At 48.8% G+C, this 26,629-nt stretch overlaps 1 protein-coding gene across 1 annotated transcript; it reads left to right on the top strand.

Annotated features, from left to right (window-relative positions):
- Nucleotides 1–4,664: 4,664 nt before the first annotated feature.
- On the top strand, nt 4,665–26,204 carry Nlrp12 (NLR family pyrin domain containing 12). The gene is made up of 10 exons (XM_040734141.1): nt 4,665–5,373; nt 8,617–8,697; nt 12,139–13,819; nt 14,665–14,835; nt 16,570–16,740; nt 17,791–17,961; nt 20,472–20,642; nt 22,174–22,344; nt 24,026–24,196; nt 25,415–26,204. Exons 1-10 carry the CDS (start codon nt 5,085–5,087, stop codon nt 25,500–25,502), a joined length of 3,165 nt encoding a protein of 1,054 aa, XP_040590075.1. The 5' UTR covers nt 4,665–5,084; the 3' UTR covers nt 25,503–26,204.
- The last annotated feature ends 425 nt before the right edge of the window (nt 26,205–26,629 follow it).

The raw sequence follows: 26,629 nt of genomic DNA, 5'->3' as shown, positions 1-26,629 counted from the left end.
CCCACCAACCCCTCCAATATCCCCTCATTTCCCCAGGGAGGGTGAGGCCCTCCATGGGGGTGTCCATAACTTCATCCTTTATCTCCTACATAAATTCTTTTTTTTTTTTTTTTTTTTTTTTTGGTTTCTTGAGACAGGGTTTCTCTGTGGCTTTGGAGGCTGTCCTGGAAATCGCTTGGTAGTCCAGGCTGGTCTCGAACTGCCTACATAAATTCTTAATCTCTGGACCTTCCGCCAAGTCTCAGTTTTTCTATGTGTACATTAAGAATGAGACCCATTTTCCGGCCACTTGGCAGTAGTGATGATCCTGGTAATGGTAAGGTTTTTGTCTTGCAGTGTGTTTGTGTGATTTTTGTTTGGTTTTTAGAGACAGAGTTTCTCTATGTATCCCTGCCTACCCTGGAACTCTGTAGACCAGGCTGGCCTTGACCTCACAGAGATCCGCCTGCCTCTGCTAGGATTAAAGGTGTATGCCACCACCACGTGGCCATGTGTTTGAGTTTTGAGACAGGGACTCAGGTGCCCTGGGTGGGTCTTGAACTCATTATGTAGCTAAGGATGACCTTGGACTCCTAATCAGTTTGCATCCATCCCCACAGCACTGGGCCAGCAGGAATGTCACTCCACCCAGATTACCAATTTAGCACTTTGATAAAACCCACTGAATGGTATAGATTTTACTCGTGATAGGTTCGAGGCCAGAGAGGTGGCTCAGCAGGTCAGGGCACTTAAACAGCCAAGCCTTGCAACTTGAGTTTGATCCCTGGAAAGAAGAGACCTGAGTCCTGAAAGCTGTCCTCTGACCCCATTGTGTGAGCAACCAAACCCAAACACAATAAATAAACAAAACGGTAACTTATATGAACTCTTGCCAGGTGCGACTATGCATTCCTGAAGTCCTGGCATCAGGGAGGCATCTGGGCAAGTTCACAGCCAGGCCAGCATGGTCTGCCTCTGGAGTTCGAGACAGCAAGCAGGACCACATAAGGAGATCCTGCCTCAAAAACGCATTGAAAAAGGAAAAAAAAAAATCACAATCACATACACACATTATGTTGCTGTGTGCTCTAGTCTACCATGCATGGGGCCTTAGGTTTCCTGCTCTAAAAAAAAAGGGGGGGGGGGGGGTTTGCTGGAGACATGGCTCAGTAGTCAAGGACACTTCCAGAGGACTTGGCACTATTCCCAACACTCACATGCCAACTCACATCTGTCTGTAATCTGTGTTGTGCCCGAGTTGCAAAGTCCCCAGAGACCACCAGGAAGACAGACCCACAAATTCTGCAAAAGCAAGGTTTTAACTGTATTTATTATTCATCCAACCATGACAGGGACCCCGTCTAGCAAGCCAACACAGCAGCAGGAGTGAAGTTTCCTGTCTACTGCTAGGTGTCCTGTTGTACATAAATACCAATAGTTTTCAGAACTATATCCTGGAGACTACAGGTGAGGTTTTGGTCTCCCCTGGAGTTTCTTTTGTGGCCAAACAGTTCCCAGGAACCAACCTTCTAAGAGGCTGGGGGTGGGGCAGGGTCTAGAGCTTCTCTGTGTTCAGTTTTGGCCCTCGGCTCCTGGAGGCCAGAGGATCTGGAGTTTCCTTGTGTCAGGGGCCTACCTGCATTTCGGTAGCCTGTCATGGCTACTACAGCAGGGGCTGAGTGAGGGTCTAAATTATTAGAAGTGAAGCCTTTGAGTTTAGTTTACCCCTTTCAATCTGCAATTCCAATTCCAGAGGCTCCTATGCACCTATGGACTCTTCTGACCCCCATGGGCTCCAGGCACACACAGGATGCACAGATATTCACACAGGGAACACACACACACACACACACACACACACACACACAAAATGAGCAGGAACTTCTCTGGGAGTTCAAAGCCAACCTGATCTACTTATCTAGTTCCAGGCCCAGACAGAGCTACAAGGTGAGACCCTATCTCAAAAAAAGAAAAAGAAAGAAAAGAAAAAAGCCAAACAAACAAAAAACAAAGAGCACATAAACACACAGACACCAAAAACTCTTAAGTCCCATTGTCCTTGGACTGAAAATTACATTTCTTTCAAAATGTACTTCCCAGCTTTCTGGAGTTTTCTTTCTTGTAGGGATATAAAGTAGTAACTGGGGATTGAACTCTCCTGTTCATGCTAGGAAACTCTTTTATCATTGAGCTACACCCTAGCCCCGAGGAGTCGCTTTCTGATGACCTATCACCCCATCTCCTGATAGCTTCAGCTGACCCTGGAACCCACCAGACAGCCCAGCAGCATGTGACCTCCCCACACTGCCTAGCCATGATCTGAGCTGCACCACTGTTTAGACACCGAGACACACACAGGTTTATTTTACATGTCCTCTGGAAGTTCTGAGAGAGTTCTATGGTGTGTAGCTGACATAGGGTCTCATCTAGCCCAAAGGGGGTCCCAAACTCTATACACAGCCCAGGATGCAGGATGGCTTTGATATCTCTCTCTCTCTCTCTCTCTCTCTCTCTCTCTCTCTCTCTCTCTCTCTCTCTCTCTCTCTCTCTCTCTCTCTCTCTCTCTCTCCTCTCTCTCTCTCTCTCCTCTCTCTCCTCTCTCTCTCTCTCTCTTTCTCTCCCCCATTTTTGGGGGGGGACGACAAGGTTACTGTGTAGCCTGAGGCTGTCCTGGAATTCTGTAGGCCAACCAGGCTGGCCTCAAACTCACAGAGATCCGTCTGTCTCTGCCTCCTGGTGCTGGGATTAAAGGCGTGCGCCATCACCGCCCGGCTCTTAGAGCTCTTAATTCTCCAGTCTCTCCCTCCCAAGTGCCAGGCTCCCAAATGTGCCACCACTCCAGTTTCAGAGCCTTTCTGACCTCCAAAGACTCCTGGGAAACAACTCTGACACCCTTGTCTCATTGAGAAATCCTTGGGTTCGAGTAGTGTGACCACGGGATCAGAGTCTGGGCTGGGTGTTTCGAGGTTTCTAGGCAGTGGAGTCACCAGAATCTCAGCACCAGAATCACCATATATAGGCAAACTCAGGTCTTCTGCAAAAGCAGTGTGCACTATTAATGAGCCACCTCTCCAGTGACAGTAAGTTTTCGCTACATGGGTCCCTTCCCATAATGCAACTGCTTTTAATCATATACATGCCCAACCACGCATAGGCATAAGATGGTAAACAGAGCCCCCCCCCCACAGAGTGCACTTGAGGACACAGTTTGCTTCGGTACACGTGCACCCCAAACCGGTTCAGGCCGGATCAGTTTTCCCATTCTTCCTTCTACAACTGAATTGAAACTGTCTACATGCAATTGTTTAGAGGGAAGAAAAACCTGTACTATTGTTTAGAAAGGGGGCGTCTGCACCGGCCAGTACAGGTTGGGAGACAGGGGGCCTGATGTGGGAAGGTGTGTTATTGGAGAAAGATAAGTGTGCAGAGTACCCACCGGTGAAGGAAGTCGGCTGCCAAGTGCATTATTACAGGGGACGGGGAGCATAACCAAAACCAAACAGGGTCTCAGGCTGCTAGATCATTCTCTGTACTAGCACCAGCTGCCTCAGCCATCAGGAGGGTCAAACCAGAAGCACGAGAAGGGAAGTGGACCAAGCATCACAGCGTTGAGCAAGCGCCAGACCCGAAATAAACACAGGAAAACTGCCGTATATGGATTTTTAAAATGGAGAGGCCTGGGGCTGGAGAGATGACTCAGTGGTTAAGAGCACTGACTGCTCTTCCAGAGATCCTGAGTTCAATTCCCGGCAACCACATGGTGGCTCACAGCCATCCGTAATGAGATCTGGCGCCCTCTGCTGGCGTGCAGATATGAGGCAAGATGTTGTATTCATAATAAATGATTTTTTTTTTTTTAATGGAGAAGCCTGGAGCCTGGTATCGGAAGTTGGATTCTGTTTGTGTTTGGAAGGGCTGGATAGCAATGACTGGGCGGGGCCTACAGATGTTGGTTAGGTGGAGAGTGATTGCCAGTTCTCAGTGCTGGATCACCCTGGCATGCATGATGTTGTACGCTTATAAATCCAGTAGGGGAATTAGAAGTTCAAGGTCATCCTGAACTACATAGCTCAAGGTCAAGCTCCATTATGTAAGACCTTGTCTCAAAACACAGGCTAACAAATAGGTGGAGAGAGCGTGTAGGAGACCCCTGTGAAACTTGTCACCCCCTATTATATCTGTGGGTTGTTTTTTGTTTAAAATTTTAAATTATAGCCAGATGATGGTGGCTCAGGTCTTTAATCCCAGCACTTGGGAGGATCAGAGACAGGAGGATCTCTGTGAGTTCAAGACCAGCCTGGTCTACGAATGGAGCTCCAGGAAAACCAGAGTTGACACACAGAGAAACCCTGTCTGGGGGGTAGGGAGTGTTAATTACAGGGCTGGAGACATGGCTCCTTGGTTAAGGGCACTCACTGTTCTTTGACAGGGCCTGACTTTGGTTCCCAAGACACCCATAGCAGCTCACTCAAGGCCCTAGGGATACCTTCTTCTGGGTTCTGGGAACTGCATGATTGTAATGCATAGACATATGTGCAGATATAAATATACCCATACACATAAACTTTAATTTTTTGTTGTTGTTGTTGTTTTTCGAAACCGGGTTTCTCTGTATTGTTTTGGAGGCTGTCCTGGAACTCTCTCTGTAGACTAGGCTGGCCTCACACTCACAGAGATCCTCCTGCCTCTGCCTCCTGAGTGCTGGGATTAAAGGCACTTGCCGGGACGCCTGGCTCCAAGGATCCTGATACACATCCCTGGAAGCAGCCAAGGCAGTCTTCACATGCCTTTCCTGAGTGAGGAATGCAAGAGGAAAGACAGAAGAGAGTGGTTGTTTTTCGGAGAAGCCGGGAAAACAGAGCAGAAGCTTGCTCAACACATATTGTGCTTTACAGTCAAGGGCTCATGGGATTACCTCATACCAACTTCCCCTTCTTCAAAGCAAACATTGTGGGGGGGCAGGCATCCGAGAAGCAAGTGTGATCCGTCTCATTCCCACACCACGTCGCTCCCTTCTGCCTGTCAGCGAGGTGGTGGCAGCATGCTACAGTGCCCATTGCCCCCTCAGAGAAACGTTAGGCTGCCGGCCCCAATACCGCATCCCCATGTTGCCAGCTCCAGCCGGGGATGTCCTCTGTCGACTGTCCACCTACCTGGAAGAACTCGAGGCTGGGGAACTTAAGAAATTCAAATTGTACCTGGGGACTGCAGAGGAACTGGGCCAGGTCAAGATCCCCTGGGGACGAATGGAGATGGCGGGTCCTCTGGACATGGCCCAGCTGATGGTGGCCCATATGGGGACAGAGGAGGCTTGGCTGCTGGCTCTCAGCACCTTTGAGAGGATCCACAGGAAGGACCTGTGCGAGCGAGGACGGAGAGAAGACCTAGTGAGGGGTAAGGAGACAGAGGGACTGTCCACCTGGAAAGCATCCATTCTCTTAGCCTACAATGTCTCTAAGCTGGATTCAGGTTTCAGCCCTGTGGGCAGGCTCTGTGTGCATGCGTGTGTTCGTGCGTGCATGCATGTGACTATTTGCAAAAATTCATTGTCTCCTACCGTGTGGGTCCCAGGGATCAAACTCAGGTCCTCAGGCTTGGCCGTGTCTCTGACAGTAATCATAATTTTCTTCCTTCCTTCCTTCCTTCCTTCCTTCCTTCCTTCCTTCCTTCCTTCCTTTCTTTCTTTCTTTCTTTCTCTGCTCTCTCTTCTCTCTCTCTCTCTCTCTCTCTCTCTCTCTCTCTCTCTCTCTCTCTCTCTCTCTCTCTCTCTCTGCGAGTTTCTGTGGTGCAGCTCTGGCTATCCTGGAACTCCATTTGCCTCCCTCTGCCTCTGGAATACTGGGACTAAAGGCTTGCGTCACCCCACGGTGACATTTTCATAAGTGTACTTTGATGTACGTTGATGATACTCACCCCTTATTACTCTGTCTTGTCTATCTCACTCTTGATGATCCCTTCCTCTCCCAAACTGTCCTCTTCTTACTTCGATGTCTTTTGTTTTGTTTTGTTTGTTTGTTTGAGACAGGGTTTCTCTGTGGCTTTGGAGGCTGTCCTGGAACTAGCTCTTATAGACCAGGCTGGTCTTGAACTCACAGAGATCTGACTGCCTCTGCCTCCCGGGTGCTGGGATTAAAGGAATGCGCCACTAATGCCCAGCTTCTCTCTGGACTTTTGAGGTACAGTCTTACTATGTAGCCCAAAATGGCCTCAAACCTGTGTTGATCTTCTTGCCTCAGCTTCCTGAGTGGCAGGGATTACAGATGTGAGTCACCGCAATTGACTGTTTACTTATTTATTTAGCAGCACTGGGTATTGACCGCTTCTTTTTTAATAGTTTATTTATTTTTATTTCGTGTGTATTAGTGCTTTGCCTGCATATTGTGTCTGTGTGAGGCTGTCTGATTCCCTGGAGCTGGAGTTAACAGACAGTTGTGAGCTGCCATGTGGGTGCTGGGAATTGAACCCGGGTCCTCGGAAGACCGGCCAGCACTCTTAACCACTGAGCCGTCTCTCCAGCCCAACCCCATTTTTTTTAAAGATTTCTTTTTATTTATTTTCCCTTGTTATGTGTATCTGTATTCAAGGGGGTTGGGAGTTGGTATGTCCATGGGGAGACCAGAAGAGGGTGGATTCCCTAGAGCTGGAGTTATAGGCAGCTGTAAGCCATTTAGTGTGGGTTGGGAAACCGAACCTCTGGAAGGGTGGCAAGCACTCTTAACTGAGGAGCCATCTCTTCAGCCCCTTTTATTTTGAGGCAGGGTCCCACGCTGTAGTCCAGGTTAGCCTGGAACTCATGGGGAACCTCCTACCATGGTCCTCTAGTGCTAGGGTTACAGGGATGGACCAGTGTGTGAGCTCTATACAGTCACATCTGTAAAGCCTGGTGGAACAGCTGGGCTGGGCTGGCAAGTGTTCGACATCCCCTGCAGAGGGAAAAATATTTTTATTATACAATCACTTCATTGTAATGAACTCACAAATGAAAAATCATAGTTGGTCCGAGGAAGCTGCTCAAACACTTGCCCAGGCCCAAACTCTGTGCTTCTCAATGCCATGCCATATACTTGGAATGCCCTGGAGCTTCGCTTTGGGGTTATTTTTTATTTTTTTAAAGATTTATGTATACAGTGTTCTGTCTGCACATATGCCTGCAGGCCAGAAGAGGGCACCAGACCTCACACTTTGGATGGTTGGGAGCCATCATGTGGTTGCTGGGAATTGAACTCAGGATCCTGGAAGACCAGCTAGTGTTCTTAACCCCTGAGCTATCTCTCCACCTCGCTTTGGGTTTATACTCAAACTATCAACTACGTTTTAATGTGCTTATCCACTACAGAAAAAGAAAACACCTGAGACAGAGTTGAAACCAGAAAAACAATGAGCTTTGTCTCCTCTTCCAGAGTCCTGAGTTCTTTTGCCTGCATCCTGTCCTTCTCCATCATCTAATATTAACCTCTCTCGGTCTCTGACACTTCCTATGTGTTATACTATGCCCACGCTTACAGCTGTGCGTGATTGCACACGCATCGCACACACACACACACACACACACACGCGCGCGCATACATTATGGACTGGGACCCACATATGAGGGAGAACATGCAATTGTTTTCTTTCTGATATCTAAATAAAATAAATCTACTCATATTATACAACACAGTATTCTAATATATACACATTATAATATAGACATTATAATATATGTACATATTACAATTAGATATAATATTGTAATCCACCAGTTTTCCAAGGCTGTCCTCTGACCTTCACACACTCCCTGGGGTATGCATACCTCACCCCCACAAAAATTAAAAAAAAGATATACCATAAATGTAACATATATACTAATATATCAAGCTGGGTGTGTTGGTGTCTACCTTTAATCCCAGAACTTGAGAGAGAGGCAGATGGACCTCCGTGAGTTCAAGGTTAGCCTAGTTTATATAGCAAGTTTTAGCCTAGCAAGGCTACACAATGGGAAAAAATAAAAAATAAAAGGAAAAATATTTAAATTATAATTCTTTATATGAAGAAAAGTATCTCTATGTGTATAAAAGATTTTCTTATTTATATTTATTTATTTGTACATGTGGAAGTTTGAGACAGGGTTTTCCAATGTGCTCCTGGCTGGCATTGAAATCCCTATGTAACCAAGTGTGGCTTGAAATCCTGGACTTTCTGTCTCTACTCCTAAGTGCTGGAATTCTCTCTCTCTCTCTCTCTCTCTCTCTCTCTCTCTCTCTCTCTCTATATATATATATTTAATATATGTATATATTAAAGAAAATTATTTCCTAGCTACTCCCCAAAATATCTTACCCCAGACATAATTCCATTTCTTCACCTTGCCTGACTTTGGACCTGTCTCTTGTCGTTCAGTGTGTCAAACTACACGTTTATTTCTCATATCTTGCTCTCCCCGCATCAGGCTGCCTGTTTCCAGCCCAGCACGGTGAGGTGAGCGCTGGACATTCCGGCTTGGGAGGGCAGGAGCTACAAGCATTTGATGCAGCAGCTGGTATCAGGCCTGGGTGTAGCTCAGGGGAAAAGTCTTGCCCAGCATGCTCAAGGCCCTGGCTTTAAAAGAATGAAATAGAATGGTGAGTGCTGACCGACCTCCCAAAATCTGTCTTCCAGTCACTCCGGATAATGGCCCATGCTCCCGTGAGAACCAATCAGCTTGCCTTCTGGATGTCTCTCCTAGTGCGCTAAGGAAAGGTGAGCTACAAGCCCCGTACGTATGAGGGTGTGCTGGCTGCACAGAAGCAATTACTCAGCTGAAGACGGGTGAAACAGATATATATATCATACACTATTATATATATAATAAAATATGCATATAATTAAAGTGTTTGTGTGTGTGTGTGTGTGTGTGTGTGTGTGTGTGTGTGTGTGTGTTGACAGGGTCTCTCTACATAGCCCTGGCTGTTCTGGAACTCAACTGGCCTCTGCCTCCTGAGTGCTGGGATTACAGGTGAGTACCACCAGACCCAGATAGAAACAGTATTTAATGTTGGCTATGTCAAGGAGTCTTGGGTGAATAGCTACAGAGTTTATGTGGTGGATACATACCATCAAAGACTCCATTTCTTCTAAAATTGTTTACCCTTTTAAAATATCTATTTGAAGCCGGGCTTTGGTGGCACATGCCTTTAATCCTAGCACTTGGGAGGCAGAGGCAGGCGGATCTCTGTGAGTTCGAGGACAGCCTGATCTATAAGAGATAGTTCCAGGACAGCCACCAAAGCCACAGAGAAACCCTGTCTCGAAAAACCAAAAAAATTAAAATATCTATTTGTTTTTATTTAATATGTGTGAGTGTTTATGTGTATACCACATTGTGCCTGATGAGCCAGAAGGCGGCCTTGGATCTCCTGGAGTTATAGGTGCTTGTGAGCTGCGGTATAGGTGCTGGGAACCAAACCTGGGTCCTCTGCAAGAGCATGAAATGTTCCTAACCACTGAGCCGCCTCTCCAGTCCCTTTAAGAAAACAATTGCACTTATTTTGTGTGCATGGGCGTGGGGAGTATGCCATGGTGCCTGTGTGAAGGTTGGAGCACAGTTTGAAGGAATCGGTTCTCACTCCACGTGTGTCCTGGGGATTGAACTCAGGTTGGCAACCTTATGGCAAGCACCTTTACTGGCTGAGGCATCTCGGCCCAACTTTGTTGAGTTAACCAACCTCTATATATGAGCTATTTGTTATACAAACCTTTGGTTTATTGTCTGGCCTGGAGTTTACCATGTAGCTGAGGCTAGACTTGAACTCCTGACCCTGCCTGCCTCTAACCTAACAGGCTAGAGTGGTTTTGTGGATGTGAGGTAGCTACCAAACTACCTCTTGTCACAATCTAAGAGAAGAGAGGCAGCGACCTGGGTGTGTAGGCTCAAGGCTGTACTCTCATTTTTTTTTTTTCAGGAGGCTAAAACAGGTAGATTAAGCTGGGTGGTGGTAGTGGTGCACACCTTCAGTCCCAGCACTCAGGAGGCAGAGGCTGCTGGATCTCTGGAGGCCATCCTAGTCTACAGAGCGAGTTCTAGGACAGCCAAGGCTCCACAGAGAAACCTTATTTTTTTGGGGGGGGGAGGGGCCAGGAGACTGAGTCATAGCAAGTCTACTCTTGCTTTGAGCTTCATATGGAGGTTTTCTGGAAGAGCCTGCAAATTGCTAGATTATCTCTCCAGCCCCACCCCTACTCCAGGACTCTTCAATGCGTCCCTGAAGTCCTCCTGCTCAACTGCTAGGGAGTTCCACTGAACAGTCTCTTCTCCAGCGAATATTCACTACTTGTATAACTGTGGGGAGAGACCTCATGAACCTTGGGTCTCTCTCGGCTTCACAAGCCTTATAAATTTCATGCACTTCTGGATCCTAGCGGCACTAGCTCCAGGAAGAAGTGTTTCATGGAAGAGAAATCCATCACGTGAGTCTTGTGAGCCTCTCTCGGGGAAGAGGCGATTTAAGTCGGAAGAATCAATCTTTACACAACAGATGCAAGGAGTATGTGCCCATGCAGCTAACCTTGAATGCCTCGGCTTCCCAGGAGAAAGGTTGTTAGACTGCTCCTAGACAACTGTTCTGGGACCATGCTCGCCAAAAGGCGAGAATGGCTGCACAGAAGCAATTACTCAGATGAAGACGGGTGAACTCTCCCCTCGTATGTGCGGGGCTCATAGCTCACCTTTCCTTAGCTCACTAGGAGAGACATCCAGAAGGCAAGCTGATTGGTTCTCACGGGAGCATGGTCTGTTATCCGGAATGACTGGAAGACAGATTTTGGGAGGTCAGTCAGCATTCAGCATTCTATTTCATGCTCGCCAATCCCCGAATTCATTGTAAATTGCTGATGACATCTGGGAGTGGGGGTGGGGGGACCTTGAAGCAGAGGAATCAACAAATGTTAGAAACCAGTCTAAGCTGTGGGGCTCTGGAGAGAGGGGGGGGGGAGAGGGAGGGAGGGAGGGAGGGAGGGAGGGAGGGAGGGAGGGAGGGAGGGAGAGAGGAAGGAAGAGAAAAAGCAGAGTAGGCCTGGAGGTGGTGGCACACGCCTTTCATCCCAGCACTTGGGAGGCATGTGGATCTCCATGAGTTCAAGGCCAGCCTTGTCTACTAAGTGAGTTCCAAGACAGCGAGGTCTACACAGTGAAACCCTATTTCAAAAAACCAAAGGAGAAAAAAGAGAGGGGGGAGAGGGGGAAAAAACAGAATGGTTCCAGCCTGCAGTTCCCATCTCTTGGGAAACAGAAGCAGCAGGATGAGAAGTTCAAGGTTGCCCCTGAACAATATGAAACCCTGTCTCACAAACAAAGTAAAGAAGGACCTGGCATGTGCTCGGTTCTTTGAATGCTTTCCCTAACATTCTTCAAGTCCTGCGTTCAATCCCTATCACTGGATAAATTGGATGTGGGGTTGCATGCCTGTAATCCCAGCAAGCGTGAGGTAGAGACAGGAGGCTCAAAAATCATCTTTGAGTATATGAGACCCTGCCTGCCTCAAGAGAAAAGGATGCCGGGGTCAGAGAGATGGCTCAGTGGTTAAGAACATTAGCTGCTTATCAGGGGACCAGCGGTTGCACCCCAGCACCCATATCAAGCATCTCCCAACAGCCTTTAACTCAAGAGCCCGGGGAATCAACACTCTTCTCTGACCTCTGTGGCAGTGGAATTTAATGCATATACCCACACATATACACATAATTCAAATCTAAAACTAAGGGGGTGGAGAGATAGATTCAGCAGTTAAGAGCACTGGCTGCATTCCATGGGACCTCGATTTTCGGCATCCACATGGCAAGTCCGTAACCTCAGGACCAGGGAATCCAATGCCTTCTTCTGACGTCTGCAGGCACAAGTGTGTGTGAGGTGCGCAGACATACGAGCAGACAAGCAAAAACCCCACCCATATACATTTCAAAAACTAAGCCCAGTGGCGGTGGCGCACACCTTTAATCCCAGCACTCGGGAGGCAGAGGCAGGCGGATCTCTGTGAGTTCCAGGCCAACCTGGTCTACAGAGTGAGTTCCAGGACAAGTCAGAGCTGTTTAAGAGAAACCCTGTCTCGAAGAAAAAAAATAATTACACTAAATTAAAAATAAATAAAAACTTTCCCCAAAATGTGCTAGTGGGTATGTTACAGACCTTCCCCTCCTCTCTACTAGATCCTCAGGCAACCTACAAAGACTATGTCCGCAGGAAATTCCGACTAATGGAAGACCGCAACGCGCGTCTAGGAGAATGTGTCAACTTGAGCCACCGTTACACTCGGCCTCTCTTAGTAAAGGAACACGCAAATCCTATCCTGGCCCAACAGAAACTCTTGGATACAGGATGGGGATACGCCAGGTCCAGGGGCCACCAGGCTAGCCCTATCCAAATGGAGACCCTCTTCGAGCCCGACGAAGAGCGCCCTGAGCCGCCAGGCACAGTGGTGTTACAAGGGGCAGCAGGAATGGGGAAGTCCATGCTGGCCCACAAAGTGATGCTGGACTGGGCCGACGGGAGGCTCTTCCAAGGCCGGTTCGACTACGTCTTCTATGTCAGCTGCAGGGAGCTGAACAGAAGCCATGTCCAGTGCAGCGCACGCGACCTCATGTCCAGCTGCTGGCCAGAGCCTGGCGCACCCCTCCAGGACATCATCCGGACTCCTCATCGCCTCCTGTTCATCATCGATGGCTTCGATGAGCTTCACCCTTCTTTCCACGACGCTCAGGGTCCCTGGTGCCTCTGCTGGGAGGAGAAACGACCCACAGAGCTCCTCCTCGGCAGCCTGATTCGGAAGTCGCTTCTGCCCCAACTGTCTCTGCTCATCACCACACGACCCAGCGCCCTGGAGAAGCTACACGGCTTGCTGGAACACCCCCGGCACGTGGAGATCCTGGGCTTCTCCGAGGCAGAGAGGAAGGAATACTTCTACAGGTTTTTCCATGACACTGGGCAAGCGAGCCAAGCGTTCAGCTTCGTGATGGACAATGAGCCCCTCTCCACCATGTGTTTTGTCCCCATGGTGTCCTGGGTGGTCTGTACCTGTCTCAAGCAGCAGCTGGAAAGTGGGGAGCTTCTAAGACAAACATCGAGGACCACCACGGCGGTTTACATGTTCTATCTTCTGAGTCTGATGCAGCCCAAGCCAGGGACCCCAACGTTCAAAGTCCCAGCCAGCCAGAGGGGTCTGGTGTCGCTGGCTGCAGATGGCCTCTGGAGCCAGAAGATCCTATTTGAGGAGCAGGACCTTGGTAAACACGGCCTAGATGGAGCAGATGTCTCCACCTTCCTCAATGAGAACATCTTCCAGAAGGACATCCGGTGTGAGAAATTCTACAGCTTCATCCACCTGAGCTTCCAGGAATTCTTCGCAGCCATGTACTGTGCCCTGCACGGCAGAGAGACGGTGAGGAGAGCGCTGGCTGAGTACGCCTTCTCAGAAAGGAGCTTCTTGGCGCTCACCGTGCGCTTCCTGTTCGGCCTCCTCAATGAGGACATGAGACGTTACCTGGAGAAGAATCTAGGCTGGACCATCTCCCCTCAGGTCAAGGAGGAAGTGCTAGCGTGGATCGCAGACAAGGCTCGCAGTGAGGGATCCACCCTGCAGCGCGGCTCCCTGGAACTCCTCAGCTGCTTGTATGAGACCCAGGAGGAAGACTTCACCCAGCGGGCGCTGAGCCACTTCCAAGTGGTGGTAGTCAATAACATCGCAACCAAGATGGAGCACATGGTTTGCTCCTTCTGCGTGAGGTACTGCAGGAGCGCGGTGGTGCTCCATTTGTATGGCAGTGCCTACAGTGCAGGCTCAGACCGTGACCCTCCAGAACCTTCCGGAACCCCGGGTCTATCCGAAGACTTGTAAGTGCCTTTGCAGAACAGGGTTCTGATTGCATGCCCTTGACCGGTGATCTGGGGTAGGGACAGGAGCCTTGGTTTTGCTTGTTTTCTTAGATTTTATTAGACGTGGTAGTAAGCACCTTTAATCCCAGCACTTGGGAGGCAGACCTCTGTGAGTTCAAGGCCAGCCTGGTCTACACAACAAGTTCCAGAGTTCCAAGACAGCCAGTGCTGCTACACAGAGAAACCTTGTCTCCAAACAAACAAACAAACAAACAAAATCAATCATTCAGGGGCCTGGAGACATGACTCAGTAGTTAAGACCTGGCTTCAATTCCTAGCACCCACATAGCAGCTCACAACTGTCTGTAACTCCAGGATCTAATACCCTCACACAGACATACATGCAGGCAAAACACCAATACACAAAAAATAAAAATATCAGGCAGATCTCTCTGAGTTCGAGGCCAGCCTGGTCTACAGAGCGAGTCGAGAACAGGCTCCAAAACAATACAGAGAAACCCTGTCTCGACAAAACCAAAAACATTTTTTAAATGCAAATGAAAGGACAAATGGTGGATTTGCCAAGCAGCAATGGTCGTCATGTGGCCCATGCCATGTGTGTGCCTCTCTGTCTCTGTCTCTACTTTTCCCAAACAGGGTTTCTCTGTGCAACCCTGGCAGTGCTGGAATTCGCTCTTTAAACCAGGCTGGCCTCCAAGTCACAAGATGCCCCTGCCTCTGCCTCTGCAGAGAGCTGGGATTAAAGATGTGGGCTGCTATCACTCAGATCTCTGTCTCTTTCTACATCATTGTGTGTGTGTGTGTGTGTGTGTGTGTACTAAACCACACACGCATCTTCACAGACAGGAGGGGAACGCACTTCCTGATGTCTATGGTGCACATCTCTCAGCTGCCGTCCGCACCAATCCAAACCTGATCGAGCTGGCCTTGTACCGCACCCCCTTGGGTAGCCGGGGCGTGTGGCTGCTGTGCCAAGGCCTCAGACATGCCAACTGCAAGCTTCAGAACCTGAGGTGAGTCCCAGCTGCCACACAAGCTTCTCAGGTTCCCCCCACCCTAGCCCAGGACACGGAGGGTGGTGGATCTGTTTGCCATGCTCCTGTGGCAGAAGGTAACAGTGGGGGAGCCTCTTCCTCCTGAAGAGGGCTCTGGTGGTCAGATTCTGCATTGTCGGGGTGGCATAGCTTTCCCTGCCGAGGCATCACCGGTACAGCACTTCATTTTTCCTTATTCAACACGGAGCTTCCCAGTGTAGCCCTGGCTGCCCTAGAACTCATTTTGTAGGCCAGGCTGGCTTTGAACTCAGAGATCCTCCTGCCTCCTGCTTCCCGAGAGCTGGTGTTAAAGATATGTGCCACGACTGCCTGGTTTATAGCCTTTTAAAAATAGTATTGTTAGGCCGGGCGTTGGTGGCACACGCCTTTAATCCTAGCACTCGGGAGGCAGAGGCAGGCAGATCTCTGTGTGTTCGAGGCCAGCCTGGTCTACAAAGTGAGTTCCAGGACAGCCTCCAAAGCTACAGAGAAACCCTGTCTCGAAAAACCAAAAAAAAAAAAAAAATAGTATTGTTATTGTTTTATGTGTATGTCTGCCTATGATAAGGACAGAGGGGTATGAGATCACTCGGAACTTAACTTACAGGCTGTCGTGAGCTGCCTGACATGGGTGCTGGAAATCCAACTTGGGTCCTCTGCAAGACCAATCTGTGCGTGCAATCACTGAGTCTTCTCTCCAGTCCCCCAACCTTATATTTTGAACAAGCTTCTAAACTGAACTGAGCGTTTCCCTTGAATCCACTTGCCTGTGCCTCCTATGTACAAGGCAAGGGCTCTACCACTGAGTCACACCCCCAGCCCCTCACTGAGGGATTCTAGGCAGGTGCTCTACCACTGAGCCACACCCCCAGCCCCTCACTGGGGGATTCTATGCAGGGACTCTACCACTGAGCCACATCCAGATTTTTTTTGGGTCCTAGGGATAGAAACAGGTCTCCACTTTACACACTGCCCCATCTATCCAGTTCCCATAACATTTTTATGAGACAGAATCTCACTGTAGCCTGGCCTGTCCTGGAACAACAACAACAACAAAATAACCAAACAAGCAAAAAAAAAAAACAAAAAACAAAAAAACTAAAAAACCCCCAAAACAAAAAACCACCATAGTACACCACTACCACCCAAGACTTAACAGCCATCATATTCTTTCTTTCTTTCTTTCTCCCTAGGTTTATTTATTTCTTCTGTATATAGTATTCTGTCTGCATGTGTCCCTGCATGCCAGAAGAGGGCATCAGATCTCATTACAGAGATTATGAGCCATCATGTGGTTCCTGGAAATTGAACTGAGGATCTCTGTGCTCTAGACCTCTGAGCACCTCTCCAGCCCGATTTATTTATTTTTTTCTTTGTCCTGGAGATAGAAACTCAAGACCAGAAACGTGCAACTCAAGGACTCAGCCGCTGAGCTAGGAAGTTCTCCTTTATTTCATGTTAGATAAGTGTGGTGGTGCATGCCTTTAATCCCAGCACTCCGGAGGCCAAGGCAGGGAGATCTCTGAGGTCGAGGTCAGCCTGGTCTACAGAGCAATTCCAGGACAGCTAGTGCTACATAGAGAAATCTCAAAAAAAAAAAAAAAAAAAAAAAGAGAGAGAGACAGAGGCAGGGCCCAAGACAGAGACCTAAATGTAAGGCAGAGGATTCCACAACAGCTACCAAGTAAACGACTTGCTTCCTCCTCTTCTCAGGCTGAAGCGGTGTCAGGTCCCAGGATCAGCCTGCCAGGATCTTGCGGCGGCTCTCATGGCCAACAGGAATTTAATCAGGCTGGACCTCAGTGGCAACAGCCTTGGGCTGCTAGGCCTGGAGCTGCTTTGCAAAGGGCTGCGGCACCCCAGGTGTAGACTGCAGATGATCCGGTGAGCAGTTCAGCACCAGGCAGGAGTGTTCCTCCCCTGCTCCTTTAGCTCCTCCTCCGTTGGCTCCTCCCCCTCCTCTTTAAATCCTATTAGCATATTGATCCTGAGTATTACTGAAATTCAGTGTCCCATCCCCCCACCTCACCCCTGCTCTCTCTCTCTCTCTCTCTCTCTCTGGTTCTCTCTCTCTCTCTCTCTCTCTGGTTCTCTCTCTCTCTCTCTCTGGTTCTCTCTCTCTCTGGTCTCTCTCTCTCTCTCTCTCTCTCTCTGGTTCTCTCTCTCTCTCTCTCTCTCTCTCTCTCTGGTTCTCTCTCTCTCTCTCTGGTTCTCTCTCTCTCTCTGGTTCTCTCTCTCTCTCTCTGGTTCTCTCTCTCTCTCTGGTTCTCTCTCTCTCTGGCTCTCTCTCTCTCTCTCTCTCTCTCTCTCTCTCTCTCTCTCTCTCTCTCTCTCTCTCTCTCTCTCTCTCTCTCTGTTTATTAAGACTGGGTCTCACACAGACTGGGCTGACCTCAAACTTGCTATGTAGACTAGGCTGGTCTTGAACTCATCATTTCATCTGTATATGTGTTGGTGGTGCGTCACCACACCTACCCTTCCACATGATATTTCCGTGTGTATAACATTTGCACAGATCAAACCCAGCCCTCCTATCCCCCCCACTCCCCACACCCATGTTTCCTAGTATCCCCAAAAGCGTCACTGAGGCGCATGCATTTAATCCCAGCACTCCGGAGACAGAGGCAAGCAGATCTCTGTGAGTTTGAGGCCAGCCTGGTCTACAGAGTGAGTTCTAGGACAGCCTCCAAAACAATACAGAGAAACCCTGTCTCAAAAAACAAAAACAAAACAAAACAAAACAAAACCAAACAACAAAAGCGTCACTGAAAAAAAATGTAGACTTTTTGTTTAACTTTGGTTTTGGTCTTTTTTAATTTTTTATTAATTGATTTATTTATTGGCTTTTTTCAAGACAAGGTTTCTCTGTGTAGCACCCCTAGCTGTCCTGGAACTCACTCTGTAGACCAGGCTAGCCTCTTCATTGTCCCCCAGGCTGAGGAAGTGTCACTTGGAGCCTGCAGCTGGCAGAGAGATAGCCTCTGTTCTCTGCAACAACTCACACCTCATGGAGCTGGACCTGACCGGAAACCCCCTGGAGGACCTGGGACTGAAGCTGTTGTGTCCAGGACTGAGGCACCCGGCCTGCAGGCTGCACACCTTGTGGTGAGTTCTTCAGGGGCTGACTCAGACAGTCAGCTGGTCAGGTCCTATATGCCTCCTAATGTGGGAGGCTGAGATAAGAATGTTACCAGGAGGGTGTTTTCAGGATTTTAGCACCATCTTTGCTTTTTGTTTTTTGAGACAGGGTTTTTTCTTCTGTTTAACCACACTGGCTGTCCTGGAACTCGCTCTATACACCAGGCTGGCCTCGAACTCAGAGATCCTGCTGCCTCTACCTCCTGTGTGCTGGGATTAAAGGCGTGCACTGTGCTGCCACCACCACCTGGCTAAAATGTTACGTATTTTTTATTTCGTGAAGACTGGTGCTTTGCCTGAATGTATGTGAGGGTGCTGGGTCCCCTGAAACTGGAGTTGCAGACAGTTGGGTAGAGTTAGTTTTTTTAACTCTTTGGGGGCTTACTACTCATCTCATAAATAAATGCACAGATACTCTTACTTATGAATGCCTAGCCTTAGCTTGCCTTATTTCTAGGCAGCTCTTCTTAAATTATCCTGTCTGGATGGCTTGGAGGAATGGCTCGGAGGTTAAGAGTTCTGAGGTCCAGAGTTCAATTCCCAGCAACCACACGGTGGCTCACAGCCATCTGCAAAGTGTTCCGGTGCGCTCTCCTAGAATGCAATGCAGGCACACGTGCAGGGAGAACACTATCCACAGAGTAAATAAATAAATCCTCCAAAGCAATATCCCCTCTACCTAGTGCCTCTGGGCTCGGACCTTTCTCTGTTCTGTATGTCTTTCTTTCCTTCTTGCTGTTTCTGGCTGCGTGGCTGACCCCTGGTGTTGTCCCTTCTCCTTTTCTCCTTCTTCCCTCTTCCTCTCTCTCTCGTTCTGTTTATTCTCTCTGCCCACCAGCCCTGCCTGTCCCTCTCTCCTGCCTAGCTTTCAACTGTTCAGCTCTTTATAAGACCAATCAGGCGTTTTAGGCAGGCAAAGTAACACAGCTTCACAGAGTTAAACAAATGCAACATAAAAGAATGCAGCACATCTTTGCATCATTAAGCAAATGTTCTACAGCATAAAAGAACGTAACCCGTCTTCAACTAATATCCCTCAACAGCTGTGAGCTGCCACGTGAGCGTTGGGAATTGAACCCCGGGTCCTCTGCAAGAGCTGCTGGTGCTCTTTACCGCCGAACCATCTCTCCAACCGCATACAATAATAATTTTAAAAATTAGGGGAAAAAAAGAGAGATTTGATAGCAGGGGCCAGAAAGATGGCACTGGCCATCAAGGCTGCTGACCAAGTTCAACCCCCTGAGGAAGTTCAACCATTACTATTACTGAGGAAGGCAAAAAATGATCTCTACACATATTACCACCAAGTGTTAGGACCAAAGGATTGAGGCATTTGCCAGTCTCATTTTTGTTTCCTTTAGTCAATAAAACGTCTTACCAGGGCTGGAGAGATGGCCCAGCAGTTAAGATCACTTATTTGTTATTCCAGAGGTCCTGAGTTCAATTCCCAGCAGCCATATGATGGCTCACAACCATGTTTAATGAGATCTGGTGCCCTCTGCTGGCACACAGGCAGAAGACGGTATAAACAAAATCTTTTTTTAAAAAAGTCTTACTAAAATATATCTGTAGGCGCCAACCTGACAACCTGAGCTTAGTGCCTGGGGCCCACACGGCGAAAGCAGAGACTCTTGCAAGCTGTCCTGGAATGATGCCCACGATGGGCTCCTGCATCAATTAGCCATCAAGAAAATGCCCACAGGGGCTGGAGGGATGGCTCATTGTTGAAGAACACTTGCTGCTGTGCATGTGTGCATGTACACAGAAAATACTTTTTGAGACAGGGTCTCATTGTGTATCTCTGCGTAACCTGGAATGTTTGATATGTAGACCAGGCTGGCCTCAAACTCAGAGATTCGCTTGCCTCTGCCTCCTGAGTGCTGGATTAAAGGCATGTGCCACCATGCCCAAGTCAAGTGTAATTTGAAAATCATGTATATATTTATATAATCAAATATGCATAATATATCGGCATCGTGGACAGGTTTTTTTGTTTGTTCATTTATTTGTTTTGTAGATATGGTTTCTCAGTGTAGTCCTGGATATTCTGGAACTCATTCTGTAGACCAGGATGGCCTTGAACTCAGAGATCTGCCTGCCTCTGCCTCTGAGTACTGGGGTTAAAGGCATGCGCCACCATCGCCAGGCCTTGAACAGTTTTCTGTGGCTTTTGTGTTCTCCTGGCTTTCTTTTGGGGGTGGGTGGGTGCTGGGAATCCAACCCAGGACCTTGCATGCACCAGGCAAGTTCTCTGCTACTGAGCTACACCCACAGCCCCTGGCTTTGAGCCAGAGCCTCACTATCTACCCCCGCTACTTAACGGAGCATCCTCCTGTCTCTACCATGCACTGGTGGGTGTCACAGGTGTGGGCCACCAGCTTCCTGAGAACACTGAACTCCGAAGTCAGGGGGCAGAGGACAGATTCCGTGTCCCCAGGAAATCCCCACATCATGCTCACTGTCTGACTTTTATACAGGCTGAAGATCTGCCGCCTTGGCCAGGCTGCCTGTGAAGAGCTGGCCTCCAGCCTCAGCCTGAGTCAGACCCTGATGGAGCTGGACCTGGGCCTGAATGACCTTGGGGATCCCGGGGTGCTTCTGCTGTGTGAGGGCCTCAGGCACCCAGACTGCAAACTCCAGACCCTCCGGTGAGTGGAGCTCCCGATTCAGCATGCTTGCCCTGTCTTCTCTGTCACGAAGGCCAAGGTACCTCCCTTTTCCTCACTAGCTCCAGCTACGGAATCTGTTTTTGTTGTTGTTGCTGTTACTGTTTTTGGTTTTCCCAGACAGGTTTTCTCTGTAGTTTTGGAGTTTGTCCTGGAACTCACTCTGTAGACCAGGCTGGCCTCGAACTCACAGAGATCCGCCTGCCTCTGCCTCCCGAGTGCTGCGATTAAAGGTGTGCGCCACCACTGCCCAGCTAAATATAGAATTTTGCTGTCACGTTTTCCTGCCACGGGGCCTTTGCACACGTTGCTGACACCCCTGCAACTGCCCTTCTGTTCTGCTGTACATTTTATCTCCATTGGAGGTGCTGGAGAGATGGCTCAGGGGTTAAAAGCACTGGGGGATTTACCAGAGGTCCTGAGTTCAATTCCCAGCAACCACATGATGGTTCACAGCCATCTATAATGAGATCTGGTGCCCTCTTCTGGCCTGCAGGCATACATACCAACAGAACACTGTATTCATACATACATATATACATACATACAAGCATGCATACATCATACATACATTTCCAGGGGAGATTGGTTCATCTTTCAGGTCTCAGAACAAATGCCACTGACTAAAGTGTATCCTCTGTCCTACCTGGCTTTCTGTTACTGGGATAAACACCATGACCAAAGGTGACTTTGGAAAGCAAGAGTTTACTTTACCCTACAGGTTATAGTTCTTCACCGAGGGAAACCAAAGCAGAAGCCTGAAGCAGAAAAAGAAAAAAATTGCTGCTTACTGCCTGGTTCCCTTTGACTTGCTCTGTTAGCTGCTTTTATACAGCCCAAGCCCACCGGCCCAGGGATATACTACCCACAATGGGCTCCTGCAACAATTAACCATCAAGGTTTTTCTGTATAACAGCTCTGGATATCCTGGAACTTGCTCTGTAGACCAAGCTGGCTTTAAACTCACAATGATCTCTGGCCCTGGTCCCCGCCCTCCAGTGCTGTGGTTACAGGTGTGCACCACCACGGCCCCGCCCCTTTCTTCTTTTTTTGTTTTTCGAAACAGGGTTTCTCTGTATTGTTTTGGACGCTGTCCTGGAACTCGCTCTATAGACCAGGCTGGCCTCAAACTCACAGAGATCCACCTGCCTCTGCCCCCCGAGTGCTGGGATTAAAGGTGTGTGCCACCAACGCCCGGCTCTCCTTCTATTTTAAATTACAAATTTCCACATATGCGGCTCTCCGCCTGCATGAATGCTCTTGACCAAGTGCACGACTGGTACCCAGAGTCCAGAAGATGAATGCAGATTGCCTGGGACTGGAGTTACAGCCAATTGTGAGCTGCCTGGCCCTTGCCTTCTGCCCTGTCTTCCTCTCTGCCTTCTCCCCTTTTCTGAAAGGTGGGCAGAGCCGGACCCCTGCACCCAGCATACGAATTTGGCATTTCAGCCCAGCCCTGGTGACCTAGCCCAAAGGCATAGGATAAACTCAGATTGGCCATCCCTTCCTCCAGGTTGGGCATTTGCCGGCTGGGCTCAGATGCATGCGCAGGGATCGCCCGTGTGCTCCAAGTCAACTCTTGCCTCGGAGAACTGGACCTGAGCTTCAACGACTTGGGAGACAGGGGCCTGTGGCTGCTGGGGGAAGGCCTTCGGCACCCAGCCTGCAGACTCCGGAAGCTGTGGTGAGTGTTTTCCTTAGGAGGACAGGAGTAGGCTGGGGATGTTAATGAGTGATTCGGCACTGCACACCGGCTGCCTAAGTAGACATTTTAAGGCCGACCTCAGCTTCATGGCTGCTCTCAGGCCAGCGTGGGATATAAGAGATGCTACTTCAAAAGACAAACCAGGAAGCAGTGATGGCTGTTTTCGTTGTAAAAGCAGGAAACACGGGAAACATAGCTGAGCCAGGGAGTGATGGTTGGAGCCTTTAATCCCAGCACTCCGGAGAGCCAGAGGCAGGAGGATCTCTGTGAGTTCCATGCCACCCTGGTCTGCACAGGGAGTTTCAGGACAGGCTCCAAAAGTCACACAGAGAAACCCGGTCTCAAAAAACGAAAAAAAGAAAATGTGGTATCTCAGGTTCCTGCTCCTGCCACCATGGTGACCACTTGCTGCTATAACTCCCCACATAAATGGAGACAGAAAAGGATCCACCATCCTCCAAAAAGCAACTCCCCATCTCTCTCTCTCCCTCTCTCTCTCTCTCTCTCTCTCTCTCTCTCTCTCTCTCTCTCTCTCACACACACACACACACACACACACACACACACAAGCAGGTGACAAACTTTGGGAGTGTATAGAAGCTTCTTGGGGGAAAAGGCATTTATTAATTTGTGTAACTAAAAGGATCAGACTCAGGCTGGAGGGATGGCTCAGAGGTTAAGAGCACTGGTTGCTCCTCCACAGCTCCCAAGTTCAATTCCCAGCACCCACATGGTGAGATCTGGTGCCCTCTTCTGGCCTGTAGGCATACACGCAGGCAGAATATGTATACATAATAAAAAATCTTAAAAAAAAAAAAAAAAGCTCAGACTCCAGGCTTCATTTGGGCATTTTCTTTTCGTCTATGTATAAGTGCATCTGCCTGCAGTGTCCCCAGAGGCCAGAAGATGGCATCAGATTCTCGGGAGTATTCGTTACAGGATGTTTGAGCCAACTAAACCAAACTTGGAAACCAAACTTGGCTCCCCTAGAAGAGCAGTCTTAACCACTGAGACATCTCTCCAGCTCCTACCTTTGGGATCTGGGGCTTCTAGAATCTGCTACTATACTGGCTATACTCTCAGACTCAACCTGCTTCACAGCAGTGCTGCTCTGTCTCTTTCTACAAATGCCCCGCCCCCTTAGCCCAGGCTGTCCTGGAACTCACACTGTAGCCCAGGCTGCCCTTGAACTCAGAAATCAGCCTCCCTCTGCTGGGATTGCAGGAGTGAGCCACCATGTCTAGACTTCCAAACAGCCTTACCAAGCTGGCAGCATCTTGCTCTCTATTTTGAGATGTGTTCTCTGGGGACAGAGAAGTCCTGAGGGCTGGAGCCATCCCTAACTCTACTCTTCTAGGCCAATTTGACTCCAGGCTAAAACTTAGCCTGGGCTGTCTTGGAACTCAGCTTTGTAGACTAGGGTGGCCTTGAACTCAGAGATCCAGCTGCCTCTGCCCACCGAGTGAAGCTAACTTGTTAGGGTTACCTGTGTGAACACGGCAGGGAGATTATTTGCTGAGGGCTACACCACTCACTAAGGAAGGTATCCGGCAACCACTGGATGGGCTCATGTCTGTTTCCTTTAGACCCTGCCACCTGAAAAATCCTCACCACAACTCCCTAAAAAGACCACCTCACCCAACTCTGTTGTCCTCTGCAGGCTGGACAGCTGTGGCCTCACATCCAAAGCAGCTGAGGACCTTTCTTCCATCCTGGGAACCAACCAGACCCTAACTGAGCTTTATGTGACCAACAATGCTCTGGGGGACACAGGTGTCCGGACGCTGTGCAGGAGGCTGAGACATCCAAGCTGCAAACTGCGAGTCCTGTGGTGAGAGATGGACCTTGATTTCTTGGGGAGAATAGGGGATGTTGGAATGCTGGGCTCACATTTGGGGGGGGTAGGAATTCTAAAAGGTTGAGATGCATTAAACACTGGATAAATAATACTGGAGATAGATCAACAGTTAAAAGTACTTGGTGAGCCAGACGTTGGTGGTGCATGCCTTTAATCCCAGCACTCGGGAGGCAGAGGCAGGCGGATCTCTGTGAGTTCGAGACCAGCTTGGTCTACAGAGTGAGTTCCAGGACAGCCTCCAAAACAATACAGAGAAACCCTGTCTCGAAAAACCAAAAAAAAAAAAAAAAAAAAAGTACTTGGTGATCTTTACAGGGGACCTGAGTTCAATTCCCAGCACCCTTGTCAGGTGACGACATTCACCTACAATTCTAGCTTCCGGGGATCCAACTCCCTTTCCTGGCCTTCATGGGCATGGCTCCCGTTCACACCCATAGATATGCACATATGTAAATAGTAAAAATAATATAAAGTCTATAAGTAAAAGGTGAACTATTTCACTCACAATTTCTTGTAATATTTGAGATCAATACTTATCAGGATGCTAACTGGGGTTTAGACTCCTCAGGTTGTTCAAAGTCTCCATCCTCCTGCCTCAGCCTCTTGAATGCTGGCTTTGCAAGCATGCATGGTTTGACTTCCTGTTCTTTTGTTGATTTCTCTGTATTGTTTTTTGGAGCCTATCCTGGCACTAGCTCTTGTAAACCAGGCTGGCCTGGAACTCAGAGATCCACCTGCCTCTGCCTCCCGAGTGCTGGGATTAAAGGCATGCGACACCATCGCCCAGCCCTCTTGTTCTTTTAAATGAAACCAGTCTCCGCTGGCATCCGGGAGTTCTGAGTCTGTTATTTACCCACTGAACATGCTTTCCACACCAGGCTATCTGCACCTGTAAATGAGAATACAGCTTGGGTTTTCCTGTGCTTCTTACTTATCAGTGACTGAAGACTGGGCATTGGTGGCGCAGCCCTGTAATCCCAGCACTTGGGAGGCAGAGGCAAGCAAGTCTCTGGGAGTTTAATGCTACCCTGGTCTACATAGTGATTACCAGGACAGCCAAGGGTACACACAGATAAACCCCGCTGAAAAAGAAAACACCAAACAACCAAACAAGAGAAATGTTGACGGGCAGGGTACCAGGATGCTATCTTTGTAGTCACTGCAGTGACTGTCCCATGGCTTTTTCCTCAGGCTGTTTGGAATGGACCTGAACAGAATGACCCACAGGAGGCTGGCAGCCCTTCGACTCTTAAAACCTTACTTGGACATTGGGTGCTGAGCAGGGCTGTGGCATCGGAATGGAGGCCACCAGGATCTTTATTCCCTCAGACAGCTGTGATCCAGCACTTGAGAGATGGAACTTCGTGTGTGATTTCTGCTTTCCTCTGTGTTTAACAGCCAAGGCTGCCCAGGAACCCCACGAAAATCTGGACTACTGGACATTTCAGTCAGTCACTGTAACAAGACTCCCACCTACTGGTCAAGTCCGAAACTACAACAGATTAGAATAAGGGCACAGGACACTTCTTGGGAGGAGGTGGGTGGTATCAGAGACAAGGTGTTTCTGTAGCTATGTCTAACCTGGAACTTGCTGGCCTCCACCTCAAGAGTTCTGCTTGCCTCTGCTTCTCCAAACCCACAAATCTTTGTGCAGTTTCCAGAGGCAATTCAAGCAGTAACCCAAAATCCTTGCAGATATAGAGGGGTGGCCAAATTTCCCTGACCAGCTTACTTCACAGCTCAACATTGTAAACCCCCTGGGAAACCTGTACATTAGAACAGAGGCAGCAAGATCCAGGACTGTCTGTGTCTGCTACCTGCCCAGATGAGGCCTCAGCACGTGGAGAGGTCAGGACATGCGGACCAGCTGGGAGACTGGCTGTCTAGCCAGCAGGCATGAAACCCAGGACTCTATTCTGTCCTAAGGAGCTGTATAGATTGCATGCCGATGGTTAACATCTGGGCTGAAAAACATGTACAATGGCTGTGTGAGGTGTCTAATGCCTTTATGGGTCAAAGTCAGGTCGTTGAAGAGCAGACAGAGCTACAGGGAGGCCCAGGAAAATTAAGACTTGAGAAGCTGGGTTTGAACTTCAGTACCTACAGGAGCATATATCCATGCCAGCTCCAGGCAATAGCATGCTTACTAAAAAATGGCAAAGGAGCCGGGCGGTGGATCTCTGCGAGTTCAAGGCCAGCCTGGTCTACAAGAGTGAGTTCGAGGCTGGGCTGGACTGACAGCCTCGAAAACAATACAGAGAAGCCCTGTCTCGTTAAAAAAAAAAAAAAGGCAAAGGGCAGAAACTTGTAATGGGGCCCCTGTCACCAACCTTGAGGACCAGACATGAGTCACAGGAACCAACATGGTGGCAAAGTAGTAAGCATAGCCCCAAAGGTGGGCATGCA

This window comes from Mesocricetus auratus, unplaced genomic scaffold (genome assembly GCF_017639785.1).
Source record: "Mesocricetus auratus isolate SY011 unplaced genomic scaffold, BCM_Maur_2.0 Super-Scaffold_100037, whole genome shotgun sequence".
Classification (NCBI taxonomy): Eukaryota; Metazoa; Chordata; class Mammalia; order Rodentia; family Cricetidae; genus Mesocricetus; species Mesocricetus auratus.
Note: the sequence above shows the minus strand (reverse complement) of the source record. Positions and strands in the feature narration are given on the sequence as shown.